The sequence below is a fragment of the Lepisosteus platostomus genome, chromosome 17 (genome assembly GCF_059453375.1).
Source record: "Lepisosteus platostomus isolate fLepPlt1 chromosome 17, fLepPlt1.hap1, whole genome shotgun sequence".
In the NCBI taxonomy this organism is placed as follows: Eukaryota; Metazoa; Chordata; class Actinopteri; order Semionotiformes; family Lepisosteidae; genus Lepisosteus; species Lepisosteus platostomus.
In genome coordinates, this window is record NC_142627.1 from 22,210,479 (window position 1) to 22,231,132 (window position 20,654).

At 41.1% G+C, this 20,654-nt stretch overlaps 2 protein-coding genes across 3 annotated transcripts; one reads left to right on the forward strand and one right to left on the reverse strand.

Moving 5' to 3' along the window:
* The first annotated feature begins 123 nt into the window (after positions 1-123).
* Positions 124-1,922, forward strand: LOC148646395 (barrier-to-autointegration factor-like). The gene is made up of 3 exons (XM_088610326.1): positions 124-624; positions 1,127-1,271; positions 1,432-1,922. The coding sequence occupies exons 1-3, from the start codon at positions 530-532 to the stop codon at positions 1,576-1,578; spliced, it is 387 nt and encodes a 128-aa protein (XP_088466452.1). The 5' UTR covers positions 124-529; the 3' UTR covers positions 1,579-1,922.
* A 1,480-nt stretch (positions 1,923-3,402) lies between these two features.
* Positions 3,403-16,537, reverse strand: entpd6 (ectonucleoside triphosphate diphosphohydrolase 6). 2 transcript variants are annotated; one of them, XM_088610313.1, is made up of 14 exons: positions 16,388-16,537; positions 15,502-15,834; positions 13,071-13,147; positions 12,533-12,676; positions 10,703-10,778; positions 10,217-10,252; positions 9,394-9,482; positions 8,890-8,969; positions 8,111-8,175; positions 6,777-6,878; positions 6,265-6,405; positions 6,017-6,073; positions 5,403-5,515; positions 3,403-5,305 (listed from the first exon to the last, which is right to left on the reverse strand). In XM_088610313.1, exons 2-14 carry the CDS (start codon positions 15,758-15,760, stop codon positions 5,210-5,212), a joined length of 1,335 nt encoding a protein of 444 aa, XP_088466439.1. In that variant the 5' UTR covers positions 15,761-15,834; positions 16,388-16,537; the 3' UTR covers positions 3,403-5,209. The 2 variants fall into 2 exon arrangements, with proteins under 2 accessions (XP_088466439.1, XP_088466440.1); XM_088610314.1 differs by having other exon boundaries at positions 15,502-15,830; positions 16,388-16,511.
* Positions 16,538-20,654: the final 4,117 nt, after the last annotated feature.

Sequence of the window (20,654 nt, forward strand, 5' to 3'; positions counted from 1 at the left end):
GAGGACGGGCGAGCAGCCGCTGACGCAGAGGACGGGACGGGGAGGGGAGGGGCGGGGGGGACCGCTCGGCCCTGTGACGTCACGCTCAGCCGGGCCCTCTCGGCATTTAAAGGGGCGGCGCGCGCCGCGCTCCTTCAGGTTTCTCCCGTCCTGCGCGAGCCGGCCGCGAGCTCGTGTACGGAGTGCAGCACCTGCTGGTATTATCTGTCAGACCACTGATGCTGACCGACCACGTCAAACTAAATGAGGGGCCACTGAAATATGAATGATAATGATACCCTTTTTTTGCATTGCTTTTCACCATATGCATACGCATAACTTAACCTGACCCATCTGCGCATGTGTGCCCCGCTTCGGATTAGTTTGTATGATTAAACAGTCCTTTCTGATGATGTGATAAATGGTGTATTTTTTTTTAAGTGCGTTCAAGTAAATATACACATCTCTTCGCAACCAATGAGGGCCGGGTGGGGAAAAAAAAACACTAATCAGGTGATCTAATTTTGGGGGTCACATGTCCCGATAAAAGATGGACCCTGAGAGGGAGGGACAGCCTTTAGGACACTTGAACGTGGTTCGATTTCCCGTCACACTAGCGGAGAAACTTAGAAGAAAAAAAAAAAGGTAAGAGATGCTCCAGGATTTGTAACCGCGCTGTGTAATATTTAACCCTGCAGAACAATGTAGGAATCCACGTGGAACGCCAGCCATCCAGCGAAATCTTCGGAAGAACTGGGTGGTGAAGTACTGTACTGGGAGTCCACGAGCTACAGCCTCGGCATTTTGGTGGAGCCCGTGGCAGGCGTCTTGTATTCCTTTTTTTAAAAGATAACTTTTATTCTTTAGGCATGCGTTGTCTTTATACTTGTCATGCTGAATATGTGTCTAAATGCTAAAGCCTTTGACCTGAAAACGGGAGAAATGCAGTTTGCTCCTGCTGAGTTAGCAGCCAAAGACTGGGAATGCGAATTTAAAGCTATTTTGGAGGCTCAATGTTGCATATGGACATTTTCGGTGCTTTCTTATCTGTAGAGGTAATCCATATGTGTCCTCCAGTGAGGGCCTTTCTGTCTTGATGAGAGTCTGCCCCTCAGTAGAAATCTCCAGCTGTTTTCTTGTTGTGCAGCCTGTGTGTGCTAGAAGACATGTCCTCCACCTCCCAGAAGCACAGGAGCTTCATCGCCGAGCCCATGGGGGACAAGCCCGTGACCGCCCTCTCGGGGATCGGTGAAGTCCTGGGACGGAAACTGGAAGAGCAAGGGTTTGATAAAGTAAGGCAAAGCTAGTGGTGGAACACCCCTAAGGGATTGTATCAACGGTCCACATAGTTGGGCTAAAAGTACTCGCTTGCAAGCATGAACTATTGTGTGACTGTTAATGTCTGCTTCCATGATTTGGGCGTGTAAGGAGAAGTCCTGGTGTCTCTCCTAGGCTTTCGTGGTCTTGGGGCAGTTCCTTGTGCTGAGGAAGGATGGCGAGCTCTTCACAGACTGGCTCAAGGATGCGTGTGGTGCCAACAACAGACAAGCAACGTCCTGTTATCAGTGTTTGAAGGAGTGGTGTGATGCCTTCCTGTGAGGATCGCTGTCCTTGCAGATCTTGACTGAAAAATTAAGAGTACGATTCCACTGGGGAAACTGATTCAGCCGTTTGAGCTTTTAAATACGTATTTTTTAAAATTTGAAATAAAGCATTTTCACAATTTCGGGTGAGATGTAGGTTTTAAGATCATGCTCACCCACTATTGAGTTCAGCTTTGGGTGGTAGTGCTTCACCACCTCTCCTTCAAACTTGGTTGAGTACAGTTGGCAGACTGTAGAAGTGCTAAAAACTCACCTTCACAAAGTGTCTTCTACACTTTTTTTAATGAAGGTAATAAGTGTCTGCATTAACTGGATGTAATAAACAATTTCTTTACACCATCGGTAAAAGTGTTCTGAAGTGTCAAAGCCCTTGTGACTACTGGCCTTGAATATAGAGCTAAGTATTGGCACTGACTGGTATGTAGATTATTGTTTTTATATTTAACGTTGTCATCCTAATACTATTTGTTAAAAATCCCTTACATGTAACATCAGCACCGTAGTAATGATGTTCCTTTCCCACCTTGGGAACGCGAAAGAGGGGAGAAAAAGGACTCAAGCAGGATGAGTGTACCCCTCGTACAAGCAGAGTTATCCTACTGAACCTGAGTTCACAGCTTTGGAGGGTCTCAACTGCTGATTAAAATTCTTTGCTTGGCAGTTAACTGATTTATGCTGTCCCTGGCAACTAAGAATACAGAGCTGACCCAAACCATTATGTAAGTGTGTAGAAATATGCATGTTGCTGTAAAACACTCTCCTAATCCATCACTGAATGTGCGAAGAGGAGGTGGAAGGGAATGGGGGGGTGTGTGAAGTCATGCAAGGTTTGTGGTGGGTCTTTATATGGCAGAGGCTGACACCAGGGTGGGGGAACAGCAGTCCTTGCAGCCCAGTTTTACAGGTAGATCTAAACCGAAAACTGATTCGGACATCAACGCAGGCAACGTTCCTCATCCAAATAGTTTGGAGAACTGAATGTCCATCCCTGGCCTACACTGACTGGAGCCTTGCAGGCTGATAGTCAGATGGACAGTGTGTCCTTCCAGATCAGTTTCCTCAAGGAGCAACTTATTGCCACTTGTGATGAAGCTTGTGTCACTGTAAGAGCACACGTAGATGCTCTTAAATATTGTATAATAAGGGATTGTCTGCCCTCCTCCTGGAGAGCCACACTGTCTTGTAGTCCCCCTTCCAGCCAGTCCATAAAAAGGGTGGTGAATCCAGTCTAAGTAATAATAGACCAGTAAGTCTTACAGGAGATCATTAGACGTCTTGGAAGTGTGGAACAAGAATGCTGTCTGGTGTACAGCTGAGATATTATGGATTCTGAATGATACAGGTACTCTAGATTTTAAAACTCTTTGACCAAGCAACACCAGTAAACATGACTATATTATATGGTATATTTAAAGTTTCAGAAGACCTCTGATCAAGTTCCTTATAAGATATTAACACTCAAATTGCAGCCAAGCTCTGAGTGAAATAACTGGCTCTGTGCCTTTATTCATCCTACTTATAGTAACATGCTTTTCACATCTCTGTTCACTGCCCATTGAGGGACTGTGGCTGTGCAGGATCAGAAATACAGACCACTGCTTCACAACATCAACTGTTTTGTCTAATAAATTTCTTTGCTTAAGTCAGACCAATACTAGTTTTGTTTCAGTCACCGCAACCATCACTACCATAATCATCCTACTGTTGGTGCTTTAGTAAACTTCAAAACCCAGAGACTTTTCTGAAATGACTTCACAAGCACTGCTGGTTGTTTTCATGCTTTGATCTAGCAAGTTTAATTTGAAAAAGCAAACCAAAGTCACCCAAAACAATGTAAGCTTTTAATTTTCTTTCAGATAATGCACTGTCATTACATTTAAAATGCATTTATTATTCATATTCACGGTCTGCAAAGTAGATGTTTCAGTTTCAAAATAGTGCTTTATCAACATGTACAGTAATCAGACATTTAAATACTGCCACATGTAAGACTCATTACATCGGACAACAATTACTTGCATTTTCTGGTAAAAAACATTACAAATAGAGTGACAAGATAAGTCATATGAGGTCAAAAAATGTTTTTCAGTTCTACAACAGCACAGTAATGTTTTAAGTAAAGCATCTCAGAGATGAACATTTAGATGATGAAAGAGAAATAGCTTATATTAATTTTAATATTTCACATAATGTGTCACCAAGGAAGAAATCAACAACATGCATCAGGCAAAGAAGCAAAGAAATAATTGTATTAGTATAAAAGAGGCAAAAGTGTTACAGTCATAAGATAAATACAGGATAAACATATTTACAGGGCCTGAAGGTATTTTACCAATTGTACCTAAGCAAATAATTTATAATCTATAAACAAAACTCTTAACAGTCACTCAAGAGGGGAAATAACCACTGACAGGAAAATTGCTACCGCCAGTCCATAAAAACAAACCAAACTAAGTAGTTACAGACCAATACATCTTACTTCCAAGACTTGAGCAGAGAGAGGGAGTCCGATTCAAGTACTGAAAACACTGAAGGGCACCAACATGTTCAACCCACTAGACCTCTTCAGAACCAGTGGTAAAACACTCATCAGAGAGCACAGCTGTAAACTGAGCAAAAATCTAGTTAGAAGTGAGAACAAGAGGCACTTTTTTACACTAAGGGTTGTGGGAGTCTAAAACGCACTACCCACCCATGTTTTCAAAGCTGACACCTTGACTTTCATGAAGCACCTGAAGGAGATCCTTGGAAGACTACTAGCAACCAAGCAAACCAGTAGAGTCAAATGGCCTTCTCAAAGAGATCACTCTCCGAGACCACGGAAACATCTGAACTTCTGTGTTTTCAGAAACTGACATGTATGTACAACTTCAGACATACTAACTACTGTATATTTCCCCAATACATTCAAATACCACATACATTAATACATTTCCTTCTCAAGCATGTAAAAATTCATTTCAAAGCCTCACAGCCTTCACTCTGTTTAATGAGTTGGAACTTGCATATGTAGAATTTAAAAAACAATCGATAATGTCAATGATGCCCAAAACGGCACGGGAAAACAGTACTCATTCACATTTTTAATATGACTGTACTCAGTGCTTATTTTCCAACTGCCCACATCCTTTTAAATGGTAAGCATCATAATCAAGTTTTTACGGTATCACAATTGAATGGAAAGTTTTCAGTGCTCTCTGAATGTAGAATGATTCATTATTAACACTGTATTTGTAATTATGTTACACTACATTGACTTCCGTTCTGCTGAAAAGAACGTTTGTCCGCATGTGTTGTTTAACTGGCAGTTAAAACCATTATAAAAAAAGAAAACACTCTAATCTCAACTCTGAAACTGCTGGCTTGAGATTCAAGCTAAACAGGCCCTGGGATAAGTGACTATTGTCACCTGTGAACTGTTTGAGACACTGATGTGGAAAAACACAATATACAATAATTAGCCGACTTCTAGTCTTCTTCACTGGGGAAAAAATCAGCTTATTTCACAGTGGAGTCACGGGACCAAAATAAACATCAAACACAAAGAACCCTATTAATGAAGTACCATAATGTGAATTACAATCAATTATTTCCCGGCTTCAGCTTCCCAGACAGTCTCGCTGTCCTCACACACTTCTGAGTCGCTCCACAGACTGAGCCGTGTACTGGAAAGAAGCGCCCAGAGCCCAGCTGGTCTCCACGTTGTCAATCTTCCGCGCGAGCTGCAAGTGAACACACATTTCCCTGAGTTTAACTCGGCAGGGCACAATGCATTTCTATCACGTACTGTACAGCGCATCTCTTTTTTTGGCCCCTCACCTTAAAAACGTTTTCCTTGGAAAACCCCAGCTCTTGTAGCAGGACGGATATGTAAGTCAGATCTAGGCACAGGAAGGGATTTTCTCTGGCAGCGACTTCCATACCACTGCACACTGAAAAGGCAAGACGACGACAAAAGCCAAAACGTTAATTTTCTATTTCTGATTTCTAATGTTGCTCCCTATCCCTTTGGAAGGGTGCAATACAGTGTTTTGTTCCCATTAGAATTGTTAAGAGAGAAAAGTTTCCCATGGCTTCAGAATGTTTGGGTTTCAGTGTATTTTTCTTAAAATGAACAAGTAATAGGTTTATTCCATGCTGAAAAAAAGAAGAAAGAGAACACAACGTTTCGGCCGTGGAGCCTGGCCGAAACGTTGTGTTCTCTTTCTTCTTTTTTTCAGCATGGAATAAACCTATTACTTGTTCCTTTGCAGCCTACGCATGCTGACGCAGCTACCCACCTGAACTACTACTTTTTCTTAAAATGGTGTCTTGAGCCACTTTCATGCATTATTCATTTTCCTCAATGTAACAGAATATTCCCCACAACCAACCTTAAATTAATAAAGCTGCAATAGATACATAACAAAGGAAGATGGTAACTGCTTTCATACCTCTTTTGGCTGCTTCGATATAATCATTCATCTTGATATTCCCTCCGGTCTTTTCATCTGCCCAGAGAAAAAAAAAAGCATCAGGGATATTCATCAGGGCATTTATAGCATATATAAAAGTTCTTCAATTCATGGTCTGGGTATTTTGCTCCCTCACATTCTTGTAGGATTTGACTTCATAGCTCTACATAAATCTTTTGGGCAACAGTTCTTACAAGAAAATAAGGACTGAAATCCATTGTACTTACCGATTAAACCTACGTCCACAGCTCTATCATAGTAATACGAAAAAGCATAGAAGTCCATATTTGATGCCTCTTCTGCTTTTTTCACTTTTCTATAGAGCATTTTCTCCACTTTTTGGAGGCAAGACTCATATATAGGTTCTCCTGAAACAGAATAGAAAAAGTGAAAGCTATTCTTAGCTCATTCTCAGCATACATTCCTGTGCTTTTCAAAATTCTTTGTCCATATTTCATTTGTTTTGGTCTGAAAACTATTATTTAATGTGAAAAACCAATGGAAGAAAACACAGCAAGTGAGCGGACAAGGATACATGAGGACAACTCAAAGCTCCATCCCGTGAAGTAATGTGTGGAATGTAAGGAGGCTCATTCTGCCCTTCTGGCCACTGGGGTGATGCAATATCCGCTGTGTGGCTCAGGGCCAGGACAGTCCAGGATGACCGGGATGGGATCTCAGCGGGAGCAGTGCTGCACACACCAGACATTAGCAGCACATGTCGTTCCATGCGGCCTACCTGCCTTCTGACCCCTCACTGTGTAGACGGCTTCAGCATGTTCCCACTGGCCTCTGTAACCTGGGGCCAAGCAAGGGCTCACCAGTTCCTGGTCTTTCTCCACTGTTGAAACATCACTTTGTCAGTAAAGCTCGGTGCTAAGAACCCGAACACCCCTGGTCCTCTGTCAGGCCTGGCTCTGTACTGGGTCACCAGTGCTACTGATTAAACTACTTATTTTAACATTACATCAATGTTCACTGGAATAACTACCACAATGGTTAATCCTATTGTTAAGTCCTGGGTTCGGTTTAGGGTTTTAGACATTCATGTAAAGGAAAACAGGGCTTTCACTGGACGATTATCAAACTTTAGTGATAAAAAAACTAGCAGACCAAGAAAGAAGGAGAAAAAGAATAATGGACACAGAGCGAGCCTGCATTCTCTCCTCGGCCGTCCACACCACACTTTTCCCTGGGTCAGAGATGAAATAACACTTCACTCACACCAAACACATTAACTTGATTGAAGGAACAGTTACCAATACAAAACTTTAGAGTTTGGTTAAAAATGTAGTATTACAATTATGCAGTTAAATAATTAGACAAATTGGTAATCAAGATCTTGGATGGAACAAAAATCAGAATACACTACTAGATCCTGCAGGATGTGAGTTTAAGACTCATGTTATAAGTCTGTTTTTACATTCGATTCGTTGAGCACACCAACGTCCAACTTTCTAAGAAATAACAGGAATGTTTCCTTCTATTCACTTCCCAGACAGTTTCAGCTGTCTGTTGCCTTACAGTATATATATATATCATCAAAGCATCAGGCAACAGGACTGATTCTTGGTATAAATAGAGCTGCAAAGTCCTTGCCAATCAGTGCTGAAAGTACCGACATATGAGGTATTCCTGTATATAGAAATAGTTAAATTTCATATTTAAAGTCTGATACTTTGATTTATGAACAATTAAAGCTTGCAAAATGTGACAAAAGGAAGAAAACATTTGGGAAGACAAATGCAATTTTAAGTGTTTGTCCTGCTACTGGCTTTTGGCAGTATTGCAATCTGCAGAGCTAAAATACTGCCACCTGCTGGCACACTGAAGAAACGTCAGCCAGCATGGGAGCCTTGAAAGATATCAAACATCAGTAATATAAAATCAGAGTAAAAACTAATTTAACAACCTTCAAATCTGGATTCAGAGCATTTGATGGATGTTGTTTAAAGAGCTACATAAAATAAACAACAGCTCCCAACCAGATAAATCATATTTCTATTAAAAGGTAACATAACAATTTACTCATTAAAGGGTGTTTAACAGAGGAAGGTTAAGCAAAATACTCACAGGGTTGCCCTTCGGTTCCTCCTAAAATCGCAAGTCTTGCCGACATTAAACCTAAACCCAAGTAGCTGAAAGAAAGGAAGTTCTGTGACTTTGAAACATATGGCGATAGAGAACACACTTTAAAATCAGAATGTGCCCGTACTTTGTTGTTAGACTGTGTATTTAATGGGTTATATGGGCTCCCTTTGCACAAGTAGCAAAAGTGAAATTACAAAAGAAAAATCAAAGAAATCAATTTGGGAATTTCAGAACCATAGACATAGTGGTCTCAAGTGTGTGGGAACTTTTTTCAGCAGACGACCTTGTGTTTTAAAATTATGCCTTTGCAGGAGGATTTGAGCCCAAGAAATTGGAAAACCAACTGGAAACCATGGGCTATAATGGGACGGTCACCCTACCCGACAGGGCTGTGAAATACTCATGACCCCATTAAACACTTCCTCCAGCAGGAGTGTCGTCAACACGTTGAGATTTGGGTAATGGTCTAAGGCACTGAAATGCATTTCCCGTCAATTTCCAATAGTACTGATACTTGAGGATTGTTTTGGTCAAGAAAGTTACATGGAAATCTTTCTTGTGCTCCTTAGGACAGCCACCCTGTCTATCAGCGCCGTGCGTTTGACAGAAAGTGTGTGGCCAGTGAGTGTAACTAACATACACATTTTGCCTCGTCTGTAAGTTCTTCCAAAACCTAATATTTTTTCTATTCAAAGCCCAGTATTTTCCTCAGTACCCTTCTGTACTCACATAGCCAGTTCTGAAGATGAAATGCCACCTACCTATGGGAGTAGAGTGTATAGGTGCTATTAAACATCTGGAATGATGTAATGTAACCAACAGGAGAGGTCTGGATTGTTTTCTGGGGAGAAATAAGAGTACATCAATTTGTTAACCTGCTGAGCTGCAGGATTCTATAGGTATCTCCAATCTCCAAAAAAACAACAACCAGTTTTTCCACTCACTAGCTTGTTTCTCACAACTACCAACTTCCAAATACATCTGAGCTTGACAGACACATGCCACACCACTGCAGGAAAATGAAGATCTATTCTTTCCATGAATTTTAACTTGAAGCGCACAGTATTTTTTTTACATGTAGGCTCTTGGGAAGGTGACACAGAACTCCTCCTGTGAATCCTCCTGTTAAAGCCCGGTCCACTTTGATAAGAATGCCTCACAGGTAAACGTTGTCAGAATTTAAGATTCATCTAATATTTAAGGACTGATATGAAGGTGCCCTGACAGGTCACGCGTTCAGCAGCTCTGCTCGGAATGGGACTTGCCTCATCTCGTGGGGAGAAGGTGATCTGGGTCGAGCCTCCTCCCAGATCCAGCATCCCCACCGTGCGCTTCTCGGGGTCGTGGAAGCTTCCTGTGGGACACAGACGCTCACCGCTCACCTCAGCACCGACCGGCTGAGCACCGCAGGCCCGACGCCCTCCTCTCCCGCCCTCCCGGCAGCTGGACCCATGTGCCGACAGGGCGGAGACCGTGACAGAGGGGTCGGGCGCTTTGGTTCATCTACAAAACCTGATTAATAAACCTCCTCCCCCCTCATTTATTATATCAGCTCACCACTTTATATTTGTTAGTATAACAACATCTTCGTCAAAAAACACTTACTGTTGCCGAGACGAAAATAAGACTTACAAGACTGCAGTTTAATCACTGGCTCAAACGGATGTAGTTTCACAATCAAACACCACAGGGGTGTCTGTCTAGTCAGCCAGTCTGTCCCCTTGAAGGTTTAAGGTTATGGTGATGACCGTTCGAGCGCAGCGTTTAGTGTCCTGAGAAAGCCAAGGCAGTTAACTCTCGTCTCCTGAAACTATGACACCAAGAAATGAACAAGATCTCTTGGTGGTTTTAAACCATTGCGAGGGGTTTGGTGAGGCCTTAGAACAGTGTTAAATATATGACAGTGATATTAAAGAGCTGATGACAAATGTGGCTAATTCAAACAGTTTCCGATTCAAGTAAATCAAAAGAAAAAAAAAAGTTAAAAGGTTTCCAACGTTTTTGTTATAATACTAAGGTAATGTAGAGCTTATTCAGGATGTCATGAAAAAGAAGGAATCAAATATTTAATAATAAAGAACAGCTTACCTATCAAAAAGTTGACAGTTATCCATGCTGAAATACCTGTAATGAGATGTTCATTAAAGCCATTAAGCTTCAGCATTCTTACTGAAATCACCTTCATACATTATGTATTTTTCCCAACTTTATCAAATGTAGTTTGCAACAAAGTGGGTCAAGAGCTATAAATAAGATCTGTGACTAATTTGTTCAGGTGATTACTACTGTAGTTATCCATGCTATATACATGCACAAAGGTGGACTTTCCTGTCCACCTAATTAACCCAGCATCAACAGAACAGTAACTCTAGGATGCACTGAGACAAGCACATAGTCAGGTTTATCAAAATGACATCTTTAGATCTTTGTAAATATATGTCACTAGAACCAGAAAACCCACGAGGATGAGCTGCAAAGTGTTCCTTAACACTATCAAGACTACATCACCATTTGCAAGAACAACATGTCCCTGAATGAGTATGTATTAGGCACACGAGCTTAAGTAACTTGTACCTTCATGAATGCCATCCATTATGGACACGCTGTCTTCTCCGGTCAGAAAGGGTGATGCTTTGAAGGTTTCTCTCACCTTTGGAAACAAAGAAAGTGGTCAAAGCACAGTTTTCATCAATCTTACTGTTTCGTGCACAGACCCACCAAAATAGAAAGACAGAATGTCAGTTTCACATGTAATTAAGCAACAAAGGGGAACTTCATACTTGTATAGATCTGAAAGCCCAGTCTTTCTTTAACTGGAACAGAGAGGACTGTATGGGGCACTTGACTCTTAAAAAGTAGAGATTTTACTGGTACACAACGTTCAGTATTGTACAGTAAGAGTATTAGCTAGTATAGTACTATCTAGGGATCATCCCCAGTTGTGAACAATCCAGCAGAACAAAGCTGGAGACCAGCTGATCCTGTTTTTAGTACAGGACTGGGGACTGGGGACTGGGGACTGGGGGACTGGGGGACTGGGGGACTGGGGGACTGGGGGACTGGGGGACTGGGGGACTGGGGGACTGGGGGACTGGGGGACTGGGGACTGGGGACTGGGGGACTGGGGACTGGGGACTGGGCTGCTGTTCAAGCAGTAACTAAAGATGGCTCTGATTCAGAATACTTTAATTATTCAGACCAGTAAGATAATATGTGGTCCAACATTAATATATAATTATCAAGTTGTCATATACATATAACTGAATGTTCCTGAGAAATTAATGTTAGCTTTTAACACAGAAATCTGTTAAAATAATCCAGATGAGGGCACCCAGTTACCCGTGTGATATTCTATTAAATTTCAAGGCAACACAAATGTTGCTGTGGGTTTGAATGAGACCATGAAGCACAATTTTTCATTGATAAATGATACAGAGACATACTGAGACACTTTAGATGTCTCACTGTTAAGAGTACTCACTGTTAATGTGTTTTTATTATAGGCTATATTTATGTCCACACAATTCTATAAAGGTAAACCTTATGCTCTTCATGTGCTCCCTTGTTCCACTTTGTGAGTTTTTCTAATTTATGTCTGTGAATCAGGGTAGTTGGGCCACTACAGTTTAAGGACAATTAATTACTGAAATTAAGTTACTGGAACTTTTTTTTTAGCCATACACTTTTTGATCATGATTCTTTTTAGTGAATGAGTGGAGGAGACAACATGAAAGTACACCAGAGCACCATTTACCCACATTGACAGTGCTTTTGGAAGTTTACAACAGCATTTTGCTTGTCTAAGTGAGAGCTAGCAAATGCTGAACACACTAAAGAGTCATGTCCCTTTCAATTATAAACATTTACCTTACCTTCAGTTTGCTTACCTCCACAGAATACATATTTTAAAGCTCGCTATGGCATATTTCATGCTCTATGTGCATTAGTATCTCAAGGGCTGATGATACTGTACCTTCCTTCATGATTAGGACATGAGGTCTACTGAACTGTGATTAGCAAGAACGCAATTTTAATTAATTGATTATTACAATAAATTTCACAGCGACTGATGCTTTAAATCATTATTTATTAACAATATTATTTCACTAATAAGCTGCTACTACACTACACGTCCCCTTGTGCTTCAGCATTCTGCTTAGTCCAGTACAGAACTGTTTCGTCTGCAGCAGCACGAGCTGCACTCTAGAGGGCAGCAGCTGTTACCTTGGATTTGTTGCAACTGAAAATATGTTAAGTACAGAAGAGGGCTGTGTACTAACCACAGGGTCATCCCAAGTTAGTATGCTGCTCCTGGTTTGTTGCAATTGACTCAATGACTAACAGTCTAAAAGTAGCAACTGAAACAGAAAGGCATATTAAGAGCGAGGGTGTGAGAGGCCCCACCTTATCCAGCAGGTGGGTGGCCTTTTCTCCAGGAAGCAGACGCAGCCCAGCTGTTGCCTTCAGTGCCAAAGGAGTGCTTTTCCACAGGACGCAGGGAACGCTGCTTTTAGCCACTTCCAGCAGCTCCTGGAGCCCAGCTGTACACTGCGGATTAGCCAAAAATAGCACTCACCACTCTCAAATGCCAAAACAACACCCTTCATTATACTGTCCAAAGAGAACACTCAGCAAGTTAAAAAAGATAATTTATTACTTAGGCGTCACCCTCACTGTACCCTAATAAATGCCAAAATAAAAGAAAAAAATCTTTGTTGTCCTTAGCATACATTTCAGAATAACTCAAAACCGATAGATTTTATAGGTTGGTATATATTTAGCAATGTACTGTAACTATTGCTTTTTAGCATTCTGTTACTATGTTACTGTGTTACTATTATCCATCTGTAAAGGGCTGCCTTAACTCATTAAAAATCATTTTAACTTCTAATCAAGTCAATAACACTGGAGAACACTGCAGGCAAACCAGAGGTTGCATTACCTTGTCCGGGTCATCAGCATAAGCAGACAGCCCTGGTTTTATTGCTCTGAAAGTTTCATGGGCCAGTTTGGGAGCCTCTGCCACACAAAAACAAAAGAACACGGCAAGTGTTCATTTCAGCTGATCCATAATTGCTCAAGGGCCCTGCAGAGAGTCAACAATGTGAGTGAGCTCAGTAGAAGGGCCTCTGCCATGCTGACTTTTTTTTTACACGGTCCAAATAGTACAATTTGTATAGGCTTGAATAGAAAGGCTGAAAAATGAAGACCTCTGGTCAGGCACACTGTCCTGACATTATATTAAAACCCAATGCACTGAGGTTTATAACTCCCTCCCATACCCTTCTAACTCTGACTAAAGGACAGTCATTCCCAGCTCATGTCTGTCAATATCTGGATGTCTTGGGAACACTGCACACCAGCCCGGTCCCTGGAAGAGTAGGATGGGCTTGACAGGGTCTGACATACAGTACTAGCCACTCATGGGGACCTGCAAGGCACCTGCAAGCTGGCAGCGATTTTATCTAAAGATGCACTGCTGCGCTTGCAGAGCACAAACTCCTGCAGGACTGTGTGGAAACTGTAGCATGATAAGAGCTGTAAAAGCTCTCACAGGTAAGTAAGTCAGAGCACTGTGTGCACAAATCCTAACTTGCCCCAGCTCTTTCTCAGCTGAGGTGATAAGAAGAGTTGATAACTGACATAACTTGGGTATTGAATACAAACTTCATTGGAAATTCCATTTTTCTATTTGAAGTGAAACAGCTAATGGTGTCTAGAACGGCAAGAAACAGCTCAATTACATTTTGTATTAACTAAGTTAGTGAACTAGCAAACAAGCACAAAGGACCAGAATGGCAACAATTCTTGCATTCTTACTTGTTAACAACATAATATTATATCCTTTTTACATACAGACCTCTCCTTACTTCTGGAAATACCAGTTAAACCAGAAACCTACAAAGAATGACGATACAGGATAGACTGCAGGATACAGGTTCATCTATTTTAAGTCTGTTAATCAGCCTTTGCCTTTTTCAGCATTTAAATGCAAAATGCTGGTTGCCTCCATAATCCCTCTATGCGCTGCGAAGAGTGTGCTAGGTCTAAGGGACGCCTGATCAGAGCCAGTACTCTCATGCCATGTGAGAGCCTGTGGCTTACCGTTCACAAAACAGTGACCACAAAATTCCAGGGATTTAACTACTTGAATGTACAGATGGCAGCCCAGGACCTTAAAGGACACGGGAATATGACAATCACAGATTTAACATTAAAGCCAAAGCAGCACTTATGTGATTTAGCTTAATATTTCAATATGATAACTACCCTGATCCTCAAGGCCATGCGATCTGGTAAGTTAATGTGTTGGTGCCACCAACATTCATTTGCCATGTCTCTCACTTGTATTGGAAGAGTGCAAACAAAGTTAAATCTAAGAACCTAAGAGAAAAAAAAGATCTTGCTTTATTATTGTCCTTAGATCCAGTTTAAAACTGATACTAAAGATCCAAAATAACTTTACAATTTACCTCGGATAATAAGAATTTAAACCTTTAGTGTATCCTTTAACAATATCAAGAGAGATTATGCATTTGCAGAACTGCAGAGTGGCTACACACCACAAAAATGATGCCACACCGGAACTATTATTATTATTGTAATAATAATAATTGCTTACACTTATATAGCGCTTTTCTGGACACTCCACTCAAAGCGCTTTACAGGTAATGGGGATCCCCTCCACCACCACCAGTGTGCAGCCCCACCTGGATGATGCGACAGCAGCCATAGTGCGCCAGAACGCTCACCACACATCAGCTCTCAGTGGGGAGGAGAGCAGAGTAATGAAGCCAGTTCAGAGATGGGGATTATTAGGAGGCCATGACTGGTTAAGGCCAAGGGAAACTTTGGCCAGGACGCCGGGGTTACACCCCTACTCTTTTCGAGAAGCGCCCTGGGATTTTTAATGACCACAGAGAGTCAGGACCTCGGTTTTACATCTCATCTGAAGGACGGATGAGATTGCACCAATAAAGATTTTGTTTCACACTAACCTATTTTTTTAGACCTGAAAATAATGCAGCGTTCTCCTTTTCTGGTTATCTTGAAGTAGGTATCACATCACAGCAGGGACAGTTTGTAAGTAACCTAAAAACAGCACCATGGGCATTGACCCCAGAGCAGCAGCACGACAAGGCAGACCACTGACCCAGCCCTATACACTATTATTAAAGCACCAATTTCAATGTATCATTTTTCACAGGTACCAAGGCAAATCGTCTACACTAACATGACAGACCTTTACAGTGAGAAAAAAAACAGAAGTATCCCACTGGAATGCTATATAGATCACTCAATGAAACTTGCAAACAACTCTACTGCTTTTCAGAATACAGAAATCTGGCGGCGACGCCAGTGACCTACTGTACCATTTACTTCCTGCACAAACTGGAAGACATGAATCCTGGTTCCAGTGCTCCCCGCGTCGAACATGATCCCATACTGGAGGCTGCTGTGATTGAGGTCCCCCGAGGCCGGCTGGCACCCCTCACGCTCGCCGCTCCTGAAGCCGGGGGGCTCCTGGAACAGCGAGGGCTTGGCGAGGTCCACATGCCGCTTGACATACGTCAGGTAGGCCACGACACAGGCGACGAAGAGGAACGCGCTGGCGAACTTCGGCACCCTCATGTTTCCGGAGTGAAAGGTACATACTGACGTGTCATCCCGGGTTTAAACACTGCCCGCCATGTTAATATATCTTCCTTAAAAGAAAGACACAAGACAAGACATTTCATACATATTGGTCGCTGCGACATTTTCCGTTTGGATTCAACATTATCATCAAGATCTGGTTTTCCTGCCTTTGATTTCTAATCGTATTGCCAGGAAGGAACGCTTCAGCAAGGAAAGGAATTAGTGGGCCACATTCGACAAGGAACTCCTGTCACTTCAAAACTGTGAAACCTTCTCAGAGTTAATACATCGTCTTTAATAATAACTACCATATTATGCTGTATATTACAGCTGTGCATATGTATGCCGTATTTCATTCCATACAGGATACGCTTAAAATACTCACATTATTAATAAGTATTAATGCTTGAACAAAATAATAAAAACAAACCTGTTTAGAAAATATTTCACTCGTTTTACTGCGAAGAAATGCACACGCCAACGTCAATTCGATCATTAGCAACGTCTATTCATTCCTGCCCTTCCGAAAACTGAGGCTACAGAAGGTAGGCTCGTTCCTTCCTAGGCTCCAAGAACATTACATAGCGATTGCGTACAATCTTCAACCATATTTATCCTTACCTGTACACTCGTTATTCTCAAGTCCTGGCAGGCGCGACGTCCCAAACTTGAACACTTCCGTCTTCCTCGCGATGACTGAAGTTAAAGGTCTCCTGAGAGCCAACCCGCGGCCGGCTCGGCTTGATGACGTCACGAACGCGTCCGCGTCGGCGAGGCCGTCCGCACGAGCTCTTAAACTGCATGCGATAAACCATGCTGTGCGACAGTTTTGCACATGGCTAAAATACATTTTTTTATGCCTCGCCTCTCAGAGGGTGAACGTCATACCAGAGGGTTTGTAATCGCTGAAACGCTTTCACTTGTCTTCCAAAGCATATCTTACAGACATTGAATGACAGGGGGCGCTATTGATCCTAAGCGCAGTGACGCCCGCTGGGGGAATTGTAGTCAAACGTGAGGATGGACAGTCGGTCCAAGAAATCTAACTTGTGAAATCATTGAACAATATCAGTTAAATTACCATGGGCACCTTTACACCAAATCATGAAACATTTACTAGATCTCCGTTTACAAAATGTTAGCCTATGCTTTTTATCTTATTCCTTTAAGTAGTACATAATTGTGTAGCGACAGAAAAATAAGAGTGATCTTAAAATCTAATATTGTTATGATCATGTAGTTCTCTTCCAAAGGTACAGCGATTCGCTTATTTTAATGTGGTTTATTTTCTCTTATTTAATAAACGCATTTTCAAAACGAACATGAACATGATTTATTACATTATTTCAGGAACAATAGAGGAAGCCTTTTATATAAAATTCCAATTCATAACTAATTCGATATTAATGTTATATTGCTTTTTATTTTGAATAATGTGAATTTAATCAATTGCAATGTGAATGTCGGTTCCTTAGTCTGTTGAAATAACAGAGGAATTAACCAGCTGATTGTTTTTGATATTTTCCATCAACAATCCATACAAAATGTTTTCCCGCACTTGGGAATTGTTTTTCTCATGCTTGATTTTTAAGATTGTGTTAGGTCTTCCCAGTCTTGTTAAGAAAGTTTGGAACAGTTTGGAAAAAATCTAAAATAAAAAAAGGAATTTATACAGAAATCATTCACCTTAATTTACTGTATTACAATATACTGTACACTGTATGGTTATAAGCAATATAAATTGTAGTATACTAGGCTATACTGTACAGTAATTGTTATTAGTTTATATTTAGTAGGTGTCCCTTATTAAATTGAGTTTTCTATATTAGATGTTTTATGTTGGTGTCTATACTGGATGGAGACTTTCCTATAGAAAACTATAGGCCATCTACAGTGCCTTGTAAAAGATTTCAGACCCCTTCACAGTTTTCACATTCTGTTGCTTTTGAGCTTGGAGTCATGACACTTTGAAGTGGTGATTCACAACCTATTCCACACATTCACAACAAAAACCAAAGAGGAAAAAGGAAATAGACATAAACAATTAATGGGAAAGAAAAATGCATAAATACTGACAAGTAGGTTCACAAAATTACCTTTACGAGTCACACAATTGAATGGCCTCTGTCTGTGCGCAGTAATGCTGTATGTGGTAATGTTGCAAGATGTAGTTCTTATATAACACAATATTAGAAAACTACTGTAAAGGCACTGGAAAAGAGGAATGCATGACGATCAATTCTAGGAATGTAACGTGAAAATGGTAAAATAGTAAGAATATTAAATACATTCAGAGTCCATCTGTATTTCCTGTTATGGCGGGTATGTATCCAGTCCAAATAATAGATTTTCTAAAACAACGAGAGAAATAATGTTGCATTCTGTCTGTATAATGTTGTAAATCTGGTAGAGACAGAAAAATTAAACGTCAAAGCAAATCCGCAGATGGAAGTTTGTGCTGGTGCCGAAATCCGTGCCTCGTGTCTAGAAGTGCAGAGCAACAGGTTGCAAAGTGGTCAAAGGCCTTCGAGGGTTCAAAAGCTTGACCTTTTAGTTCTTCCCTTTTTTTTTTTCCTGGAAGAAAGACACTAAAGCCAATTACATTCAAATTTTCCCTTGTGACAATATGGCACCAGTTGGTCTGTCTCTTGCTGACTTGTGTCAGAAGCACTTCACCTCTCCTTCCAGTAATTAATAGTTTTGTTAAAATTTACCAGGCTGGGGCAATAGGCCCCTCAAGGTTTCTATTCATTACCTCAATTAACAATCATTAGGCTTGAAATATAGGCCAGTCTGTTTTCTCGGTCTGTTTCACACATACGCAGTGTGTACACTCTCCCGCCCACTCACACACACACGCACACTTGCACAGAATAGATCTAGATTAGCAAATCAATGGCGCAGATTGAGGTGTCTTGGGAATACACACACCAGGGAATGGTGGGGTTGGGGGGTATTAGATGAGTTTCTTATTCAACACGTTTCTAGACGCAGTGGATGCCTTGAAAAGACCATATGCTCCTGGTGTGTCTCTATCTGGGCTACGAGGACAGTAAAGCCAAACTGTTTTGTCTCGTGAACAGGATCTATCTGCTTCCAATGATGAGGCCCAGCTGCTGGGAGTGCGCAGCACAAACTGTTGCTGTCTTTTCGGTGGGCGGGGCAGCTTCACCCCAGATAGCTGCACACATGAGTAAGCCTATTGTGCAGCTACCAGTCATTACAGATGCCCATTATCAGCCAGCACACAATGGGCCGCAGGCCCCTGTATTGGCAACCAGCAGCTTATATTGTCCGCTGTAATTAATTTGTTAAGTGGCGGTTTGCCGATTTCTTCTTGCTCGACTTGGCAACGTCAATCAAAGAAACAGATAAAGGAAACAAGGTAAAATAAATCAAAGAACCGCGGCTCTGCATTCGACTGTAAGCGATGGTGATGATCCAACTTTGGGCTGTTTTCTTGTTTTTAAATAAAAAGGCAAAGGGTGTTGCACGAAGCGTTCGTCTTCTACTTGAAAAACAAATCGGAATTCTTCCCAAAGAAAAGATGGAACCAATGAGATTCTCTTTTCATTCTCTCTTTCAGACCAATATGCTGTATTACTTCACAGTGAGGTCTGATTATTTTTCAAATGTAACAATGAAAATGATACAGATCTTAACCTGGACATCATCATCTGTGGTGCTTTAGTGCTGTCAGGCGTTTTTCAATGTACAGTATGTAATTTCATTTTTAAGCCCTTAATAGGTTTTTGTCAGTTAATGGGTCAGACAACATGTTTAATGGCTTGGTAATCTTTTTCTCCAGGAGCAACTTTTTTAATAATAATAATGACAATAACAATAAAAGCACACTGAGTGGATTCTAATCGGACAAGAGATTTACATACAAATGACATTTATAAACAATTATGTCTGGTCATTAAGGGTCACTTTCAATAAAAAAAAGATCACTAATCCAACTAAATTGTTAGCCGGGGTGCAAATCTAGGACTTGGCTTAACACAGAAAATGAAAATGACGACCCCCCTAAATCTTCTCCCACCACCTTCTTGACCTCCCACATACACATTTGTTTTGTAATTTGCATCTGCTTCTTTGTTTCTTTTTAGGAGCTAAAACAATAGACCTATTTCATAACCATGCTGGTTTAACATTTTGATAGATAGAGAAGGCTTTGCAGTCAAACATTTAAAATTGCCACAAAACATCTAAATCATATGAAAGCGCTTGTGGTTCTTGACAAGTGAGTAAAAATATCAGTATTACACAGGTGTATATGAACCCTTTCATTCACCACAGTGTACAACAATAAGATGAAGTGTGCTGAAAGGATAAAAAGTCAAGTTTAATGAACAATTGGACGGGGGAATAAATCAACACCAAAAAAGTTTCCAAATGTGTTGTCCTTTGCAGACGCATATTAAATTCTGAATATCTAAAAATCCAGCAACCTTTCTGCTGTCTGGATCTGGGAACTACAGAACAACCTCATCACCTGTCTCGGGATTTCGTTTGTCCAATTGTCCAAGTCCAGTTAGTGTCACAAGTATGAACATAGCACAGTTCTTGAGTGTCACTTTAAATTAAGGTCTGCCCGCAAAGGACTGAACATAAATAATTGATCATTTATTTTCCAGGGACTATCAGTCCCCTTGTGGTGTTTAGGTCATGTTAGGCATTTTCTAAACCACAATTACATTGCTCATATAATGACAATATACAGTACAGTAAGTTAACAAAGACAAGGCACAGTAGTAACCTGCAGGTCTCGAAGAATATTTCTACTGCAATAGATGTAGCTCATGTAATCTTTGTAGGATGTTAAATGTGAATGCTAGCTGTTTCGTATGGGGCGATCTGCATGATTAACCATCAGTAAAACCCT

Coding starts and splice junctions, on each gene's coding strand:
- LOC148646395 (XM_088610326.1), top strand. CDS start 530: ATGGACCCTGAGAGGGAGGGACAGCCTTTAGGACACTTGAACGTGGTT. Junction 625..1,126: donor CTTAGAAGAAAAAAAAAAAG/GTAAGAGATGCT, acceptor CTTGTTGTGCAG/CCTGTGTGTGCTAGAAGACA. Junction 1,272..1,431: donor AAGAGCAAGGGTTTGATAAA/GTAAGGCAAAGC, acceptor TGTCTCTCCTAG/GCTTTCGTGGTCTTGGGGCA.
- entpd6 (XM_088610313.1), bottom strand. CDS start 15,760: ATGAGGGTGCCGAAGTTCGCCAGCGCGTTCCTCTTCGTCGCCTGTGTC. Junction 10,253..10,702: donor AATGGATGGCATTCATGAAG/GTACAAGTTACT, acceptor ATCTCATTACAG/GTATTTCAGCATGGATAACT. Junction 8,176..8,889: donor TATACACTCTACTCCCATAG/GTAGGTGGCATT, acceptor CCTTTCTTTCAG/CTACTTGGGTTTAGGTTTAA.